Source organism: Miscanthus floridulus, chromosome 18 (assembly GCF_019320115.1).
Source record: "Miscanthus floridulus cultivar M001 chromosome 18, ASM1932011v1, whole genome shotgun sequence".
NCBI lineage: Eukaryota > Viridiplantae > Streptophyta > Magnoliopsida > Poales > Poaceae > Miscanthus > Miscanthus floridulus.
Window position 1 is genome coordinate 94715331 of NC_089597.1, and position 21642 is coordinate 94736972.

The 21642-nt window shown below is 46.6% G+C and overlaps 1 protein-coding gene and 2 pseudogenes across 1 annotated transcript; 1 reads left to right on the top strand and 2 right to left on the bottom strand.

Annotated features, from left to right (window-relative positions):
* Window positions 1-473: 473 nt before the first annotated feature.
* On the bottom strand, window positions 474-4571 carry LOC136522938 (pentatricopeptide repeat-containing protein At1g03540-like; annotated as a pseudogene).
* An 831-nt stretch (window positions 4572-5402) lies between these two features.
* On the top strand, window positions 5403-15427 carry LOC136524212 (uncharacterized; annotated as a pseudogene).
* A 320-nt stretch (window positions 15428-15747) lies between these two features.
* On the bottom strand, window positions 15748-20402 carry LOC136521383 (uncharacterized). Its single transcript, XM_066515120.1, has 8 exons — window positions 19671-20402; window positions 18647-18811; window positions 18263-18358; window positions 18071-18169; window positions 16987-17091; window positions 16743-16883; window positions 16372-16659; window positions 15748-16224 (listed from the first exon to the last, which is right to left on the bottom strand). The coding sequence occupies exons 1-8, from the start codon at window positions 20262-20264 to the stop codon at window positions 15931-15933; spliced, it is 1782 nt and encodes a 593-aa protein (XP_066371217.1). The 5' UTR covers window positions 20265-20402; the 3' UTR covers window positions 15748-15930.
* Window positions 20403-21642: the final 1240 nt, after the last annotated feature.

Below are 21642 nucleotides of genomic sequence, written 5' to 3' on the forward strand. Positions count from 1 at the left end.
TTGTGTCACCGACCGGAAATCGCCGTGTCTCTAACTACGTTCAGAACCTGCCCAACATGCTGCTTTGCAATTGCTTGGAAGGATGCCTTGATTATGCGGCAAGAGGTATTAAGAATAATTTTCTTCTTGGGTTCTGGATGCAGGTTCTCCTGACAAAAAGTATCATATGTAGTCCGTTATTGATCGAGTAGTATGCGAAGCTAGGGAGAGAAAGAATTGTGGTCTGGATGATTATTCAAATGCACATGTTGTATACTGTCTTATTATTCAAGCTTAGGCATGGTAAGAGGCTCATTCCTTTGATGATCTACACATATATATCCATTGCATGTGATGACCTTTAGCCCCTCCGTGATTTGTTTTAGTCATACCGCAATAAACGCAGGGGTATTTTCAACTATATAATATTATTGCTATTCTGCAAGATATATATGTTTCATCTATTCTACCCTTTTTTTTTCTTAGAGAAACTATGATACCACTTTCTAAACTCCCGCAGCAACGGGGTATTCACCTAGTTTCCAATCATAGAGTTCCTTCGGTTGCCTCTTGGAAGCAATCTGAAACCCTCTTTACACCCTGTAATTATGAATTGGCTGCAGACGTTGTAATCTTCTTTTTTCCCTAGCTCTAGGTAAGTCCTTTGGTTAGCCTTTGGCTAACCCTTGTAACTGTTGCCCTGTGTTTTGGTTTTAATATATTCTGTGGCTAGGGGGCTTTGCCCACGGTTTTCTTTCAAAAAAGAAAAGAAGAGGTCAGGCATCAAAACTAGGTCAAACAGGGTATAAACTTGGCCCCACCATAACCTTGTCATCAAGACAATAAACTGCACGGGCAGCCTTGTGATTTCTGCTATGAAAGAGTGAGAACTCCTAGACTCATCATCAGTAAGTGAAGAATGGCTCTGCAAAAATACAAAATAAGAAATTTCAATCATAAAATGCAACAATTAAAAGTCAAGTCTACAACGGCCATCATACAGCCAAGATTTAGTATGCACCAAACAAAAGATAGCACAGATCTAATCTAATTCTGTTATGACAATATGAATGGAACAATGAAGTTAATTGTACAAGCTGGTGCTATGAAACTATAGCACAACTTTGTTGATAAGGATGAAGCTAGTACATATCTTATCCAAATTCAACCCAAGAAATGTAAAGAAGACAAAGGTGCTCATGGAGCTGCTATCTCGATCAATGAAAGAAATCCCTTTGACTTGTAGACATCTTCAAAGCTTGATTTGCTTTAGATGGCTTAAGGAATGAACTCTGCAGGCTATTGCCAGTTGGCACTACTACTTCTGGTATGTATACCCCTAGAAACATGCGGTGAGGAACTTAAGGTATTATCGGGTCTTCAAAAGATATTATCAGGTTAGTGGGAAAAGCTTAAAGTATTATCAGGTCTTCAAAAGGAACAAACTTAAAATACTTTAACAGGAATCATATATCGGGCCACAGAAAAGCATTAAGAAACTTGGATTGAGTAACCTAACATATTTGATAAAAACAAAATATAACGTGAGAAGCTTGAAGCAAATTGAACTAGAAAGCGGACTGGCAGGTATAACTGCACTACAACCACACAGTTTTGGCTTTTGAACTTATGCAGATATTTTCATACTGGATCGCCAGACAACATCAGCATATTGATGCTAACAATCAAACAAAAAGTATAAGGGAAGACAGGCATCAACCAAACAACTGAAGAAACAATAGACAATGCAAACACATATTGTGTATATGCTGCATTATCAGATACTATATTGGTATCAAGTCCGAAACACACTACACGCCAAGCGTAGAACTAAACCAAACTACATGTATCGCAGGACCACTCAACAAACAGTAAAAAACATTGGAACTTCAGTCGTACATAAGAGAAGAATGTTTTTGTGAGTAAAGCACCTTATTTTGTTGCAAAATGGAAACAAATGTTTTTCCAGATTTTCCTAACAGATCAATGCGACCACATTTACATAGTTTAATCTAAACTAAATGCCTAACAACATACAGCAGAAAAACTACAGTACCGACCCACATTTACATCCGAATCACACCACCGTTGCAAAATCAAACGAAACCATCACTGTGTTGAATGTTCAGCCAATAGCACATTCTCGAACGATGCAGCAATTACTTCTCGATAGCACAGTGACGAATCAATAGAAGTGCTGATTCATCTATGATTTTAGTCACTTACTCACTTGTCTACAATAAGGCAATACAAGGAGCAAAATTTACTCAACTCTAGCACAAATAATAAACTGTACATGCAAAATCAAGCAAAATGTGCATCTTTGAGACTATCCTAAAAGGTCTTCACAATTGGAGTAATATCATGGGAGCAAGTCATCTTGAATCCTGAAGGAACAATTGACTGGAGCTAGTTATGTGCATGTTTGAGACTATCCTAAAAGGTCTTCACAACTGGAGTAATATTAGAGGAGCAATTCCTGTTGAATCCTGAAGGAATAATTTAACTGCAGCTAGTTATGATATCAGGTGAAAAACAAGACAAACTTACCAGAAACCTACAGCTGTGGACAGCTTGCTTGACAGATTCCTTGTCTGCATGGTGGCCAAGCCCAGCCGACCCTAGTCTGCCACCCCTAAGGGCTCTGTGGTTGCACTCAAATTAACATATGCTGTAACTGTAAAGCAGATATGATTATCTTTGCAGAGCAGGTCGATCCTGATTTCTATCAACTGATGGACTGAACTTTCAAGATGCCACCTGGTGTCAATTTGCAATAGCAGCTCATAAAAGTACAGTCTTTTTGAAACAAGACCTGCTAAAATTCGTCCGAACAATTGAGAAATGACTTATAAGCATTATTTCAGATACTAGAATCACCGCCAATCCAGCTTTCTTTACACCAATCCAGTTTGTTCCTGTACAGTCTGTTTACACCAATCCAGCTTGTTCCTGCTTCTTTTTTACCTTTCTTGATTTCATCAACCTCCTTACATCTACAGCATCTTCCCATCGCCCAATCGTCCTGTACACATTTTCAAGAAGAACATAGCTTAGGTGGCATTGAGGCTCCAATTCCATCATCGTCTTTGCAACCCTTACTGCTACATCTGGGTTAGTATGTGTGGCACAAGCACCAAGAATTGCTGCCCACAGTGATGAATCGTCTCTAAACGGTGACTTGTTTACAAGATCTTCAGCCTCTTCCAGAAGCTCTACTCTACTAAGGAGGTCAACAATCCAATTGTAGTGTTCAATATCAGGGGGGATGCCATAGTCCTTGCTCATTGAGTTGAAGTAGTTCCTTCCTTCCTCAACCATCCCAGTATGACTACAGGCAAAAAGAACACCAATGAAACTGATGTAGTCTGGCTTGACCCCTTCCTTAATCATCTCATTGAACAGGCTGATAGCTCGCTCACCATGGCCATTGTGAGCACAACCACAAATCATGGCATTCCAAGTAATCATGTTGCGGACACTGCTCCTCTCAAAAACCTTGTAAGCGTATTCTACAGCACCACATTTCGCGTATAGGTCCACGAGAGCGGACTCAACAATGACGTCTCTGCAGCCTCTCAGCCTCATAAAACGGCAGTGGATTTCTTTTCCTAGCTTGTAGCTTCACTGCAGACAGAGCAGCGCAAGACCGCAGAAGAGTTCCAAAGCTATACCAGTCATGTTCCTCCATATACACCTATCGAAACAATGAGAGAACCTTCTCGTGCATCCCACTTTGACAATAGCCCCCAAGCAGGGCGCACCATGAAACTGCATTCCGGACCTTCATCCTGTCGAACACCTTGCGTGCATCCACCATCATCCCGCACTTAGCGTACATGTCAAGTGTGCTGCTCTCCACGATCACGTTCCCACATAGGCCACGTGTGACAACCTGCGCATGCGCCTCCCTACCCTGCCTTGCCCTCTTCAAGTTCCCCAGCGCCGTCATCACGGAGCCAAACGTGCAGCCGTCCGGCAAAACCCCATCTGTCACGACCATAGCCCGGAACCACCGCAGGGCCTCGTGGAACCAGTCGTTCCGCACGAATGCTGATATCAACGACGTGTAGCATATCCCATCCGGGGCGCGCATTTCCTCGAACGCCCTCCGCGCGTCGCCCGGCGCGGGACGCCCGCACGGAGGAAGGCGGCGAGGACGGAGGAGTGGGCAACGACGTCGCGGCGGGGCAGGTCGTCGAACGCCTTGAGCGCGTGGTGCAGGTGGTCCGGGAGGCGCACGTAGAACGCGAGCAGCGCGTTGGCGAGGTAGCGGTCCGCGAGGAGGCCCGCCCGCGCAGCGCGGGCGTGGAGGCAGTAGCCGAGGCGCGGGGGCAGCGGGCGGTGTAGGAGGACCGCGGCTAGCGGGAGCGGCGAGGAGGAAGCAGAGGCGACAGCGAGGCGCGCGGCGGCGGGAAGGCCGCGGGACTCGAGGAGGCGGTGGACAGCGACCACGTCGGGCGGCGTGGCTGGGGACGGGCATAGTGTCATGAGATGACGGGAGCACGGCTCGCCGGCGGCGTGCGGTGCGGGAGTTCTCACAGGTTATTAAGAACCTGACGCGTGTCGTTAAGTTATTGGATGAGGGAGTGTGTGGGTCCCAGTTGACAGGACTAGCTCCAGCTATAAGCTTAGAGTATCTCCAACAATTTGCTATCTCAACTTGGCATCCATATAATTTTAGTAAAACAAGAAAAAATAGCCTCCAATAGTTTGGTAAAACAACTTGGCATCAATAGCAACTTGGCAAATCTTCCCTCCGCGCGCGCAAATATACGCGCGTGTATACGGCTTGGCATCCGGGACTCTTCGTTCGCTTAGCGGGCCTCTTCATTTTGTTAACGAGTTTTTTTATTTTACCAAGTAAAAAATAGCAAACTCTTGGAGATGGATTGTTTTTTTACTTGGCATATAATTTTAGGAGTTGACAAATCACAAGATTTGCCAAGTAAAATTTGACAAACTCTTGGAGATGCTCTAAGGCCTGGTTTAGTTTCCAAAAATTTTCACTCAAAACTATCGCATCGAATCTTGCGGCACATGCATGAAGTATTAGATATAGACGAAAAAAACTAATTGCACAGTTTAGTTGGAAATCGCGAGACGAATATTTTAAGACTAATTAGTCAATGATTAGCCATAAGTGCTACAGTAACTATCATGCGCTAATGCTGAATTAATTAGGCTTAATAAATTCGTCTCGCAGTTTCCAGACGAGCTATGTAATTAGTTTTTTTATTAGTATCTAAAAACCCCTTCCAACATCTCCGAAACATCAAAAAAAATTCATTTCGCGAACTAGACACCCCCTAAGCATGTATCGAGAGGGACACAACTTACTATGTGAACCCTAAAAAGGTAAAAACAGGAACGCGGGGAACCTTTCCTCTGTTCTCCTATCGCCTGTGATCTGGTTGCGAGCTCACGTCTCCGGCTCCTCGCCGGACGCCAGTGGCCAGCGGTATTACTGCTGGTATCAGAGAAGGTCGATCCTCGGCGTGGGTGTGTGACGGCGCAGGCGGCGGTCGACTTGTGAGCTGTTCGGGAGCACTCAGGGGCGGCAACTTCACCTTGCCCTTCAGGTGTTCGACGAAATGCCTACTTGCGGTTCTCAGAGCTGGACGCCCCCAAATCGCGTCCTGGAGGTCACCATCCACAAGGATTGCTATCCTGTAACAAAACATGTGCTTCGTCAGGTTTTTAGTCCATTTGGCGATCTGGAGCAGGTGCAAGTGTTTGGGGGGTTAGACCATGTGTCTGCTGAGGTTGTTTTCCGATCCAAATATGATGCTGTTGAAGCTTTCGGAGAGTTGCATGGCCGCAATATATATGATGGTTGTTGTCAGCTTGATATCCAGTATGGTGTGCCCAGCGAGCCTGATGTTTCCAAGGGCAACACCCATGAGGTGGACGCTCACCAGGTGTTCGATGGATTGCCTACTTGCGGTTCTCAGAGCTGGACGCCCCCAAGTCGCGTCCTAGAGGTCACCATCCACAAGGCTTGCTATCCTGTAATAGAACATGTGCTTCGTCAGGTTTTTAGTCCATTTGGCGATATGGAGCAGGTGCAAGTGTTTGGGGGGTTAGGCCATGTGTCTGCTCAGGTTGTTTTCCGATCCAAATATGACGTTGTTGAAGCTTTTGGAGAGTTGCATGGCCGCAATATATATGATAGCTGTTGTCAGCTTAATATCCAATATGGTGTGCCCGGCGAGCCTGATGTTTCCAAGGGCAGCACCCATGAGGTGGACGCCCACCAGGTGTTTGATGGATTGCCTGCTTGCGGTTCTCAGAGCTGGACAGCCCCAAATCGCATCCTGGAGGTCACCATTCACAAGGTTTGCTATCCTGTAACAGAACATCTGCTTCGTCAGGTTTTTAGTCCATTTGGCGATATAGAGCAGGTGCAAGCATTTGGGGGGTTAGACCATGTGTCTTCTCAGGTTGTTTTCCGATCCAAATATGATGCTATTGAAACTTTCGGAGAGTTGCATGGTCGCAATATATATGATGGTTGTTGTCAGCTTGATATCCAGTATGGTGTGCCCAGTGAACCTGATGTTTCCATGGTCAAGGGCATCGCCACGGCAAGTTCATCATCGTTATTGTTTCCTTCTTCTACTGTTATCAAAGCCTCCCTCGATGACCTCAGTTCTGATATTCTACCTATGGACGCTGCTGCAAGTGGAGCACACACAAAGGCTGCTACTGCTATGGAAGCACAGAGAGGTATCAATGCCATTTTCCTGCCCGTCCTGGATGTCGTGAACCACGATGACGTCAATGAGTTCCAGGCACCTACAACACCAACACACCAGCAGCACCAAGATGCAAGTGGGACAAGTTGATGGAGAGACTGGACCTCTTGCTTGCTCGTGTGACGGACATCGTCTCCACGCAACAGCAATTGCTGGAAAAAATGGATCTCAACTCACAAGATGTGCAGCAGGCCTCGCATGATCAGCAGTTGATGGTTAAACAAATCGAAGACACTGGAAAGGCAGTTGCTCGTCTCACCTTAGAGCATATGGATGCTGAGACAGGACAAATCACCAAGATCTCTATCTCCACTGTTTTCCATTCCTCCCCAACAGGAGCGACCTTTCTCCAGTGTCCAGCCTCATCCTCGTACTGAACCCAGTCACCATAGGCCTTTTGTTGATTCACACCACAACTATACACCTCTGCCTGAGATGCTATTTCCAAAGTTTGAGGGCGTGGATCCTAAAATCTGGCTTGACAAATGTGAAAACTATTTTTGCATCTTTAACATTCATGAGTCCATGTGGGTCACTGCGGCCTCCTTACATATGGAGGGCAATGCAGCTCGATGGTGGCAGGTGTACAAGCAGCAAAATGGATTGGGAACTTGGACTCAATTCAAGCAAGCTGTGGAATCTAAGTTCGGCGCATATGCCTATAGAGAAGCTCTGAATGAGTTGTTGGAGTTGAAGCAAACTGGAACAGTCGAGGACTATGTCACCACCTTTGAAGCTCTGCAATTTCAGCTTTCAATGCACAACACTGGATATTGAGGGCCTCAAATGGGATAACAAGGCAGCAGTTCAAGCTCAGGTGACTGACACTATGGCCAGAGCCATCATGCTAGCCAAAGCACAACAAATTCTGGACAACTCTAAACAAAAGTATGACAAATCTGGCAAAGCTCCTGTAGCACTTGGTAAGGTAGATCCTAAGCTAAGTCCCTGGTCAAACTCTCTGGAAGGAGCGGCAACTGTGAGATTACAGAAGGGCCAACAACCTATGTGTTGGAGATAGTGCTCCTGAGGTGGTACCGGTGATGGGCCGGGGGTCTGGGCTTGAACACGCGACGACGAACGGGCGGCGCCGTGCTCGGCGCCTAGGGTTCCGGCTACGACAACAAGATGATGGTGAATAGGAATTGTTGGCCAGGCGCCCAAGGGAGACGTAAGTCTCAATCCCAGGCTGAATCGTATTAGAAGTAAACTGTTTATCTTATACAAGACTCAATAACCAACTTCCTAATCTTTAGGGAATAAATCAACTGACTAACTAACTCTAGATATGCTAACAACTTATCCCAGCCGGCTCCCTGGCGTGGCCTTAGTCACTTGCCTTGTCGCCTGGCTTATCCCGCCTATGGTACACCTTGCCCACCATAACATCTCTCCCCTCCCCGACAAACAGCTCGTCCTCGAGCTGGAAGTCAGGAAAGCGAGTCTTGAAATCATCGACCGGTTCCCAGGTGGCTTCAGACTCATCCAGACCGGTCCATTTGATGAGGACCAGCCAAGTGCCGCGACGCAGCTGTGCCTTGAGAGCGCGCTCAGGTTGCAGCAGTAGACGACCGTGATGAAGTGGCAGCAATGTCGGCAGGATCGTTGGTGGCATTCCACGCCACGGCTTGAGGACGCCGACGTGGAAAACATCATGGATCCTGGCACCATTAGGCAGCTGAAGACGATAGGCCACGGCACCAATCCGCTCCAGGACTTGGTACGGTCCAGCGAAACATGGGCTCAGCTTGGAACGCTTGCCCGACACCAGGGACTGTGCAGGGCGGTGGAGCAGCCGGAGTAGCACCCAGTCGCCCACAGCAAACTCCATGGCGCGATGATGACCATCATAGTGACGCTTAGCATATGCCTGAGCCTGTAGGAGGCATTCACGAACATCCTGCAAAAACGAGTCCTGGTCCCGAAGAAGAGTGTCCACTGTCTCTGTTGAGGCCGAGCTTTCTGTGTATGGCAGTAGAGCAGGTGGAGGCCGGCCGAAAACCACTTCAAAAGGCGTCGTCTTGAGCGCCGCGTGATAGGACGTATTGTAACAATACTCCACCCAAGGAAGCCACTCCAACCACGCACGAGGGCGATCTCCTGTAATGCAGCGCAAATACATAGCTATGGTCTTGTTGACAATCTCCGATTGGCCGTCGGTTTGTGGATGAAATGCCGTGCTCATGCGAAGCTACACCGTGGCGTGCCTGAAGAGGTCTTTCCACACATTGCCCGTGAAGACCGGGTCCCGATCACTCACAATCGAGCGAGGGAACCCATGTAGCCGAACGATGGCCTTGAAGAACGCCTTGGCAACCGATGCTGCAGTGTACGGGTGGCTGAGCGCAATGAAGTGCACATGCTTCGAGAAACGGTCCACCACTGTGAGAACCACGCTCTTTGCATGGACGCGAGGCAGCCCCTCCACGAAATCCATAGCAATGTCCGACCAAACCGAAGAGGGTACCTCTAATGGTTGCAGCAGTTGAAAGGTCCTTGTTTGGTTTTGGTAATTGAGTGACAACTTAGGTGGACTAATTGTGTTTATGTGAGATACACATGTGATTAGTCCACAGGTACATATGTGTGAGCAACATATGCCATGAAGGTGAAAATGGCTTGGAGATGTTGCACAGCTCACACATGTGATGATGAAGGAGCCTAAATGCACATGAGACATGACATTGAGTCATGTGATCAAGGTGGAGAAGATCAAGACAAGACTTGGCTTGATGGACCGGTTGCAAGCGTGAAGGGCAAGTCGAAGGCTTTGGAGTGATGGACCGCGTGGCGGTGAAGCTTGAGCAAGACTTGGCGCCGATGGACGATGGCAACGGTGAAGAGCAAGTAGAGTCAAGATCGATGAACCAATATGATCATGTGATGATATGAAGTGGATCATATCATTGTTGATCATGTTGGTGCATGTGTTGCATCGACATTGAAGGAGATGGAATGGAATGCGCAAGGCAAAGGTATAACCTAGGGCATTTCATTTCACCGGTCATAGGTGTGTAGAGAAGTTTATGACCGGGTTTAGGATAGATGGCCGTACTATCAAGAGGGGCAAACTTGTTTGCATATCGGTCATCTAGTGCCACTCGAGTGATCTAACTTTGCATTGTCGCTAGGATCGAGTGGCGTAGCAAGTTGAGTGGCTAACATCCTTTGGGAAATGATTGTGAAAATGCTAACACACATACACATGGTGGTGTACACTTGATGGTGTTGGCACATTTACAAAGGCGGTGGTGTTTGTAGGGGTGAGATGGGTTTGGGTCCCTCTCTCCCTCCCGCCGAGCTTGTGAGGCGGGATTCGGCGCTTTCGGGAAAATGGAATGTCTATTTTCTATTGCGCCGGATGCAAATTCTTGTGGTTAGCACACTTGAGCAAGGGTGAAGAAGTTAGAAGTGAAAACGAGTTAGTCGCGAAGATGCTGGCGTCGGTCAACTGACCGAACGCTGGATCTGCATGCACCGGACGCTGGCTGGCTGCGTCCGGTCAGGCTGACGTACGATGACGCAGAAGCTGGAGTGTGACTGGACGCTGGTTGTGTCCGATCGTGTTCGACCGGACGCGTCCGGTCATGCTCGGGAGCTTACTGGAAATGATCGGACGCTGAGGGTCCAGCGTCCGGTCAGTTGAAGTTGGAGCGTCCGGTCAGGTCAAGTGACCGTTGGAACCGGGACACGTGGTCGTCTGTGAGCGACCGGACGGTGAGGTCCAGCGTCCGGTCAACACGATCGGAGCGTCCGGTCGGCCCGACCGTTGCCCAGTGAAGGGGTAACGGCTAGTTTAGCCCTTGGGGCTATAAATAGAAGTGGCCTTCGGCCATGGCTGGTGCTGAGCACCTTGGGGGACTTTGTGTCCATGCTTGAGAGTGCTTAGGAGCCCTCCATCACACATATACTTGATAGCGATCATCCGATTGTGTGAGTAAGCGATTCTAGTGCGATTGCATCGTGAGGTTGCATCGAGTGGCACTAGGTGATCGAGTTGCAAGCCAGTGGTGCTTGTTACTCTTGGAGGTTGCCACCTCCTAGACGGCTTGGTGGTGGTCTCCGTCGAAGCGCGCAAGAAGCTTGTGCGGCGCTCCGAAGAAGTGCTTGTGAGGGGCATTGTGCTCGCCCCGCGGGAGCCGCGAAGAGCAACTCTAGTAAAGCGTGTCATTGAGCTACCCTCACTCAAGGGGTAGGTTCTTGCGGCGCCCGACGTGCGGGCTTAGCGGGTGATGCTAATTAGCCGCCGAACCATCAAGTGAGCGGTCGACACAACGGGGACTAGCGTGTTGGCAAACACGTGAACCTCAGGAGAAAAAACATCGTGTCAACCTTGTTCTTCCCGTTGGTTTGCATCCCCATTACACAAGCTTGCAATTACTTTTATACATATTAAGCTTGTGTAGTTGCTCTTGTAATTAGATAGCTTGTGTAGCTTACTAATTACCTTCTTGCTTGTGTAGCATAGAAGTAGCTCCCTTGCGTGGCTAATTTGGTTTTAGTAACCTTGTTAGTCACATTACTTAGTTTGTGTAGCTAAGTATTTGCGCTCTCTAATTAGGCATTGGTTGCCTTGTTATTGAGCATTGCTAGTGAGCTTAGTTAGCTTTGTGCTTTTGCTTACTAGCATGTGTAGGAGCTCCCTTGTTGCTTAAAGTACTAGTGGCATAGGTTTGAGTAACCTTGCTCCTAGAATTGTTTAGGAGAGCTCTAGCTAGCCTGGCACCTTAGTTGCATAATTGTTATCTTTGCTAGGTGCTAGTGAACATATATAGAGGGGTGTAGTCTTGGCTAGACCGATAGTTTTAATTCCGCATTTATATCGGTTAGCCGACGCGATTAAGTTTTAGAAAAGACTATTCACCCCCCTCTAGTCGCCATCTCGACCCTTCAACGGAACCGGTGATGGCGGCGCAGCCGTGGATGGCACCGTGATGGAACCGGAAGCACCCGAGATCGACATGGACGCTGATACCAGATTGTTGGAGATAGTGCTCCTAAGGTGGTACCGGTGATGGGCTGGGGGTCTGGGCTTGAACACGCGACGACGAACGGGCGGCGCCTAGGGTTGCGGCTACGACAACAAGATGACGGTGAATAGGAATTGTTGGCCAGGCGCCCAAGGGAGACGTAAGTCTCAATCCTAGGCTGAATCGTATTAGAAGTAAACTGTTTATCTTATACAAGACTCAATAACCAACTTCCTAATCTTTAGGGAATAAATCAACTGACTAACTAACTCTAGATATGCTAACAACTTATCCCAGCCGGCTCCCTGGCGTGGCCTTAGCCACCCGCCTATGGTACACCTTGCCCACCATAACACTGTGCCTTTATTGTGGTGAGAAATTCAATGCCAATCATATTGAGCACTGCACCAAAGACAGAAGGCTGCGGGCAGCCAGCACTGTTACACCTGCCAAGGTGTGTACCCTATCAATCCTTTGTGCCCATGCATTACCCTAATCAATTTAATCTGGTGACGTTTTTTGCCTAAGTTTGATCACCTTATCTAGTTCAGCTAATGTGGTGAGGCTGGTTTACCTAGGCCCTAAAAGTTATAAAAAAAAATGGTGCTCCTGATCCACTGTATAGCAGGCAATTACCTTGTTAGTTCTTAATTTTCCGTCTTGAGTGTTTGTACTGATTCCTAGGATTCTTAATTCCAGAGGACAACTTATTAGTCGTGTTCCGCAGGAAGTCATTGTCTTCTCATCCCTCCATCTTGACCTTTTTCAGATCCAATTTGATTAACTTGTCCTCGTAGAAATGATTTAATTAGCTATCTGTATAATCTGGTAGTGAGGCTGAATGATAATTTTCTAAATAATTAGTGTTTGTCATTTTGGTCGATACAAAGAAGAAACACATATTAGTGCTCAACTGATGGTAATTGTGGTTAATGGCTTATAATGATATATTTATGGTCTTAGTGTTCAGTATAGGCAAAAAAATGACAATAATGTTCTACTGTTGGTTCCTATTCAGGACAAATAACCTAGCAAATGAGTTATTAGTAACTCTTCTTGGCTTGTTACTTTTGCAGCTTTCAAACTCCACGGATCCTGAGAATATCAACTGATGAAAAAGGGATGGATGTAAATGTAAGTTTGACGTTCTTCTATTCCTAAAGCCTTCAAGTAAAAAATCATACTACCTAAAATGTTCCATTCCTCCATAGTTAATGATACACTAGGGCAGTCATACTAAAACAATAAAGCCTATCTGCAATGTCATACATAACATGGAACTAGAAAATTTCTAGTGTAGTTCAAATTCGACATGGTAGTTAGAACCATAACAGTAGTGTATATTTAACTTGAAAAATCATAAGAGATAGTGTAGTACAGTTTTAACACTTTTTAGTTGTGACATCTCTCCATTGTTAGCATTAATTTATAGTGAACTGCTATTGTCAGTGTAATTGGATTTTTCAGTCAAAAGAGCCCTAGAATCTAATGTGCAAATTCTTGTCTAAACTGCTTGTTCAGTAGAAGAATATAATTGGTAAAGGGGTAGTATAACACAAGTGCAAAGAGATGGATGCTCTCAGTGTCGGTTGAGCCGTTCATGCTATGAATAACTCTCTATGCTGCATTTGCTGGCCGTCGTCGATGCTGTCTTATTTGTTAGGTATGCATTTAAACTAAATAACTAATTAGTATGGGCCTGTTCGGCAGGACTGAAAAATAAGCCAAAATACTATTCCGATTGATTGTTGTGAGAGAAAATACTATTCTGTCTGGACGTGAATATTGTTTCTGTGAGTGAACTGGCCAGCCGGGCTCAGCCCAGCCAGCCAGCCGAACGCTCCCTATATTTGTCATCTTAAGAGGAGCCATATGGCACTGTTGATTAGCTATCTGTACAGTTATTAACTATTTTTAAACAAGCACACTTCAGTAGCACTAATTTGTGCAATATGTTTCAGGTAAAACGTGTTTTTGTTACTTGATATCCTATATTTACGTCCATTATTTGAATCTCCTTATTCTTAGCTGTTCAGTGAAAAGGGTGCGTGCATATTCATTAATCCATTGAGATTGTGTTTTGTTGACGGACCAATCTTACTCTAACAGCTATGACTAAAATTATTATACTGGTGCCTCTAATCCTTAAATGTTACAATTCACATTGCTAACTGCTCGTCTACGAGTAGGCATCCTAAACCAAGTTGGGGTAAATCATGGAATACGGAACATTTTTGGGATGCTGGGAATGAAAGTTGCATAGTGTTGATACATTTTTTGCTACTGTTATATAAGTCTATTTGACATTTTAACCTAGTGAATGTTAGAGATTTGTTCTTAGCACATGATAGGTTGCTGAATCAGGTTTAGTTTTACACGTGTTCTCCCCTGTAGTTGTCGCTGTTCTTTTTGCGTGGAAATGTGTTCTCTATTCCCCCACCTTCCCTACTGCTATCGTCCAATTCGCAGTCATCCTCCTTTTCCATCCTTGTTGATATTGGACAACAGAAATTCATAATTGTTTATGTGCTATTCTCAGTTTAATTCCATAGGAGACAAAAGGGCAAATGGGCTGCAATCCACGAGGACGGTTGCAGAGAGTATGCTGGCGTACTGTGGAGGGATCAAGGGCGATGGCTACAACAGGAAGAGAAAATTTCCTCATTGCCACTAAAAATTATAGCACTTCCTTCGTTGCCATCAAAATTTCCCAATTTTCCTCACAGCCATCAAATTAATTTTGTGATTCTTCTGTTAAAACATACTAAGTTATTGTCGCTGACAGCTGGGTCCCACCTTTTACCTCTGTTACATCGCGTGACCCCGTCGCCGTGCGCTCGCAGCCGCAGCGCGACGCACTCGCCGTTCCCGTCCCCGTCCCCGTCCCCGTCCCCGTCGTCGCTCCGCTCTCTTGCCTCCTCGTCGCGCAGGGCTGGAGCGGGCGCGCAAGCGGCAGTGCGCGGTGGTGGCGCGCGCCGCGCGCTATGGAAGGTGGAGGAGCTGGAGGCAGCCCGCCATTGCGCCGCGGAGCTAGGCCGGCGGCGAGGAAAATGCCTCGGTTGAGTCCGCTAGTGAATGATACTTGTTACCGTCTTCCCCAGTGGATAGCTAGGAACCTCGAGTAGCTGTAGGTGCAAGGAATTGGAGAGATGCGGCTTGTGTGCTGTGAATTTTGGTGCGGACCGCAATGGCATCCATGACGGCGGCCTCTGCATTTTATAGCCGAACTACGGCGACGGCTCGGCGGCAGAACCCAACGAACGCGTGTCCGGCGTCGTGGCGAACCAGAGCAAGGAGGAGGGACAGGCAGGGACGCGTCGTGGAGGTCGGCTCCGACCGGCGAGCTCGCCGTCCTCGTCCCTGTCGTCGCTCCGCGCCGCGGAGCGCCTGCTGCGGTCGCTGCCGTCCGCCACCCCGATCTCCTGTCTCCTCACGCTGGATCGCGCGGCGCCGCGCGGCGCCGGCCGCGGCCTCCGACCTCTTCGCACTGACCCACGCCGGCGCGCCACGGACGCCTGTGGGCCGGCCTAGCCGTGCCTAGCCCCATCTAACGGCGTTGCTAACGGGAAGTGACGGAAACGGCAGAATCACAAAAATAATTTGATGGCAGTGAGAAAAATTGGGAAATTTTTATGGCAACGAAGGAAGTGGTATAATTTTTAGTGGCAATGAGGGAATTTTCTCCAACAGGAAAGGGGTGCAGAGGGATTTGCCACTTGATGTGTGAAAACTTTGTAAAACAGTGCTGGAATCAAAATGCATTATACATATTGTTTTTTACTCGTATATAAAATTGACTGTTTATGTTGTTGAGATCCCATATTCAGCTCCAGCACAATTTCCCGCCATTTGTTACGTCAACAAATATTGCCACCAGTTTTTGAAGTCCTGGGGATCAAAATCAGCTCTAGTGGATGCCTGCTGCTTTGCTGGTCGCAGGTGTTGCAGCTGCTCGATTACAGCCAAGATTCGAACTTGCTTTCAGAGAGACCATAGTTTTATTGCTAACATGTGTCGTGGATCATTTGCACTTGTAGAATGATGGTGTAACAAATAAATTTTCTTAATCACGATCAAGCGTTAAAAAAGCTTATCCAATATGTTAACCACAATGCATGCATCTATACACGCCAGGCAGCAGGAGCCATGGCAACCAAAGGTAAAAATCTAAGCATTTATTGGTCTAACTCATCAACCCCATCAACAACCTATTTGGCTGCACTCTACAATATTGTCGATTTACTGCACAGGACTAGGCCGCCAGAGTCGATTCTTTGTTTCTGCATCCACGTCTCCAAGAGGAGATCCTCACTCTGCCTCAAATGCAAATAGTCGTCAATGTGAAACGTTGACGAGGTTCGAACATAATCAGGGCAGCTGCTTCGGCAAATCCCAACCTCACCGAACTTGGTCAGTAATCTATCTTTAGAGGCAACTGAAGTGGCATGGTCTCCAGGACTCCAACTCCCACGGCTGCTCGTAGTCTGATTGCTAGTGCTGCATCTAGTATTTTCTCCCTGAGTTCAACATGCAATTAGAGAACAGGTAACACGTTGAAGTCATTAACATCAAAAAAATACTTCATCATTTCACACAAAATCTTTACCATGTAAGTAACATTCAATATTTTACATTTTAAGACAGGATACAGATGCCGACTTTACCTGGGCCTTGGTTTTGCACGGGGAGGTCTGAAGGTCATTGGTAGTTTCCCATTGCAGCCAGGGAAGGACAACGCCATCTGCCTCTGCAGGTAAAGCAACTTTTGGGCGCGCAACTGGAGTTTCTGTCATAGCATGAAGTAACATGTCTTTCCTGGTTGAACTTGAGTCACTTCTCTCTCCATCAAAAGATGAAAAGTCAGTGTCTTCAACATTTGACAGGAAATCTTCAAAGTATTGCTCAGCCTCTTCAATAAGTCGTTTCGACATCCTTGATCTATCGTTGCTCCTCTGCAATAAATTTATGTCAAATTCTAATTCATAGGTGCAGAAAATTAACAGGAAACAATGGAACGGCAACCAAATAAACATACCCTTCTGTGTCGCGGCTGTCTTTGTAAATTTGCAGTCTTTTTAGCAGTAGGTAGCAATTCTCTAACTATTTTTGTGAGCTCATGACCGTGTTGTTCTTCTGCTGCCAACTGAGCTAACAATTCCTGCTTCCGCTTCTCTGACTAAAAGATACACCAAAAAAGCAAATGTGAATATTGAATAAAGGCTTAGAAACAATCAAAGATATTTTTAAAAAATATAGATTCTCTTTCCATCAAAAGATACCTCTTCCAGTTTACTAGTGTAGCTCCTTCGGAGCTCAGTAATAACTTGGGTTGGCTGTGCATCACTGCTTATTACCTTTTCTGAAGGTTCCGATTTTGTCACGGCCTAGAAATGCACAGACAAAGAGAGGCGATGAGCTTGGATAAAAAAAAGTTGTGGTTCTAGTAAAAAGTATGCAGAGCATGAAAAGGGCCAAATATTAATCATTTTCTCCCCGACAGGCAACCGATGACCTGACAACAAGGCCCCAACGGAAGACATGATGTCAGTTCAACAAAACTCATTTTAAATCTAGCTACTACTGTTCTACTACTAAGACCTTCCAATCGAAAAGATGCTTCTGCAACATCAGCATGCCATCAAGTTACTACAGTTCTACTCAACCTGACTGTTGCTTATCCAGAAACTAATGCTGTCTCAATTGAAACAGAAGTATTCTGCACATCCTTCAATGATGATGTGAAGTTATAGGTTTAGGATGCATACTCTAGGAGGTACAACCATACTTCTTCGTATAAATAGAAAGGCAATCCGAAAACATGGAGCCCATTAAGTAAGCACTCCAAATAAAAAAGCATATAACATTTTATTCGCAAGCATACCACACAGAAGCATATATCAGTGCTAATTTTGACATGTCAGCATAAAACAAGAAACGCAAGTGACATACGAACTCTTCTGGGGTGTATATACTCTAGATCACAACCAAATCATTAGCTTAGAACTCAGCTCCCAATATGCCTCAGATTATGAAAACCTCTCTTTGTAAAATGTAAATGTAAATCAAACCTGAGGCATTAGGGACCAAGTACTAAAAACTTAAGCTGCACTGTAATATACAAGTAAACTTTCTAGAATTAGGGTAAGATGGTCAATGAAGATCTCAACCCATCCAGTGAAATAGTTCCCTACAGAAAAGTCCCTTGCATTGTTTACATTGCCATACTAAATGTCATTATATCAATCAAAGCTTTGTACACATAAGCCGTTAGAAAAGTTATCTATGCCAAGGTAAGATAAAGTAGTGATAGACAATGCCCAATGGTGAAGAGACAATAAAAGGTCCTCACTATGGAAAACATACCTTTTCAAGCTGATTCCTGATTTCATCAACAGCTTGCCTAACTTCTTTCCGCATTACATCATACAATACATTTCCAGCCCCATCGCCAATTGGGTGCTCCTATCAGATTGCAATATAAGAGGAATCGTAAACTCTAGTAGTTGTTTGCAAATTCTAGTTTCAAATTTAAATACTGAATGAAAATTGTGAAACCTTGTCAAGACCATAAACTGCACAGACTTCCTTCTGATTTCTGCTATGGAAAGAGTGAGAACTCCTAGACTCATCATCAGTAATTGACGAATGGCTCTGCAAGAGTCAAGATAAAAATACAAGCTAAGAAATTGCAATCATAAAACACAACAATTAAAAGTTGAGTCTACAACAGCCCCCATTGTACAGCCAAGATTTAGTATGCACCAAACAAAAGATAGCACAGACCTAATTCTACTATGCATCTACAAATGGAACACAAAAGCTAATTGTACAGGCTGGTGCTATGATACTATAGCACAACTTTTTTTTAATAAGCATAAAGCTATTTGATATCTTATCCAATTTCAGTCCAAGGAATGTAAAGAAGACATAGGTACTCACGGAGCTGCTATCTCGAGAATGAAAGAAATCCTTTTGGCTTGTAGACCTCTTCAAAGTTTGATTTGCTTTAGATGGCTTATGGAATGAACTCTGCAGGCTATTGCCACTGCTACTTTTGGTATGTATCCCCCTGGAAACATACCGGTGAGAAATTTCCATGTCATTCTGCACCCAAAAGCATAAACCAGGGATTAAATAATAAGAATGTAACTGCAACAGATATGTACAATTTTACATCAAATGTAGAAATGGGACAAGTTTAGAGTATAAGTATTGTCGGTGTCGGGCCTTCGAAAGGAACAAACATAAAATACTTGAACAGGAATCATACAGTGGATCACAGCAAAGTATTAAGAAACTTGGATTGAGTAACCTAACATATTTAAAAATATATATATAACGTGAGAAGCCTGAAGCAAATTGAACTGAAAAGCAGAGTAGCAAGTATAACTGCATCACAACCAGACGGTTTTGAGCTCCTGCCATTGTGTTCAAAAAAAAAAAACAGACGCTTTTTCCTTTTGACTTTTGAACTTATGCATATATTTTCATACTAGATTGCCAGACAACATCAGCATACTGAAGCTAGCAATCAAACAGAGAGTACAAGGGGAGACAGGCATCAACCAAACAACCGAAGAAACAATAGATGACGCAAACACAGTATTGTGCATATGTTGCATTATCCGATACTATACCGGTATCAAGTCTGAAACACACTATACGCGAAGTATAGAACTAAACCAAACTACCTCGGAGGGACAAACAGTAAAAGGCATTGGACCTTTAGTCATACATAAGAGAAGAATGTTTTTGTGAGTAAAGCACCTTGCTCGCTTCACAATTTTGTCGCAAAATGGAAACAAAAACTTTACCAGATTTCCTAATAGATTAATGGGACCACCCAAGCACCCACCAAAACAGGATTCAATCATTCCCAAGCAACTTCAATAGTTTAATCCAGAATTCAATCCATCAACATACTCCAGCAGAAAAACTAGAGTGCTGACCCGGCCACACTTACATCCGAATCGCACCACCGTTGCCGATCCACCGAAGCGCGCCGGTCCACCGACGCATACCGCTGCCTCCTGGCTGCAGCTGCAGGGCCACCGGCATTCACAGCATTGGCCGCTACGCCTCGTCGCTCGGCCGGCGGGCGCGACACGGAGCGCCCGCGCTGCCGCGAAGACTCCGTCTCCCTGGCGTACCGCGCCGTGGAGCTCCGCCGGCCGCCGCCGCCACGCTCCGCGGGCGCCGGAAGCCTTGACCGGCCGCGCGCAGGCGCGGCGGTCTCCTCCTCCTCGTCGTCGCCCTCGGACTCCGCCCTGGCCCGGAAGAACTCGTCGGCGAGGTCGTCGAGGCTGACCTCCGGCGGGAACCCGCCGCCGCCCCGCACCTTGGTGACGAACCTCGACGACGGCGTCGCCGCGTCCTCGGGGGACGGCGACGGCGGCGGGAACCGGCTCAGGCTCCTCGACCGGCGGACGCTGCCTCCACCGCTGCTGCCGCCTCCCGCGGCCTGGCGCCCGCGAGTGGCGGAGCCCGCGTCCTCCAGCGCCGCGAAGGCGTCGCCCCGCCTCGTCCCCGACCGGAACGCCGCCGCAGCGGCAGCCATCGCCGACGGCGGCCGGAGCTAGGGTTCCGAGCTGCTGCTGTTGGCTGACGAATCGATCCCCCCGCGGCTTCCCTCCCCTCTTCGTGAGCAGGGGAGGAGATAAGAGACGGAATTGGCGATGGCAGTGGCTTCGAGTGCACCGGGCAGAATTGTCAATTGAGACTTGTGTCAAGCCTGATGAAACATGTGCACCGTGGAGAAAAAAAAAGGTACGGATATTTTCCGACATAATTCGAAATCGAATTTGTTTAAAGGGGTTGAGATCTGTCCGTATTCGAGTCTGGATATTCAACATCCGATACCGTATCTGTATTCAAATACTCAAATCGCATATTTATGATGTCGATATCAAATCGTATCGTATCCGACATAGTTGACGCTATCCGTATTCGAATCCGAATCTAGACAGAAATATAAAAATAAATATAATATTGACGATATCCGTACGTATCCGATTCATTTTCATCCCTAGCGTGGACGATACCTGGACCCACATTTCAGTGGTGGTGAACGGTGTGCGAGCGAATTTGAATTTTAAACTTGCGCCGTGTTTAGCGGAATTTACGAGGCTCGACAACAGCAGGCAAAGGCATGGTGCACCTGCACCGGCGTTTACGCTCCGTTTTAAAATTCGAGGAAACGGTTGGCCCAGCGCACCAGCGTTTCGAGGTACAGTACAGGGTACAGCTCGGGGCCTCGGCCATCTTGCTACTACAGGTGGAGTGGAGGCGACCGTATCACAGGGCCAGTTGGCACACGGGATCCTGGTGGTTGGGTGTCGTTGCACCGGGGCAGCGTGGCGGACCACTGCCTGCGTTGCTCTCTACTCTCCCTGGTTTCTCTCGCCGCTCGACCGTGACCCACCGACCCAACACAGCACAAGTGACAAACCACAAGGGGACGTTCGGTCATCGTGCGCTCCGCCGGCGCCGCTTGGACAGCTGCGGACTGCGGTGCTTCGACGCGGTCGTGCGGGCCAGGAGTCAGGACCGGAGCCGCAGGGTTGGTTCCCGCGACACGGATGGGCACGGTGGCAGGATTATGCTGGACAGCTGGAGAAAACGAGCGGGAAAATTTGAAACTTCTCCTGGTGGTTCGACTGCAGTCTTGCAGGGCTCTGCGCAATGATTGGATCGCTAGTAACCGAGAACAATCATCTTTTTTTAAGGCTGTGTCTGTGTCACTGTTCAGTGAGCCGTACAAAGAGTGTGCAGAAAGGCAAGGGGTGTTTGTTTGCGCCTTCTAAATTTTAGTCGTCGTCACATCGAATATTTAGACACATGCATAGAGTATTAAATATAGACTAATTACGAAACTAATTATATAGTTTGCGACTAATTTACGAGACGAATCTTTTGAGTCTAATCGGTCTATGATT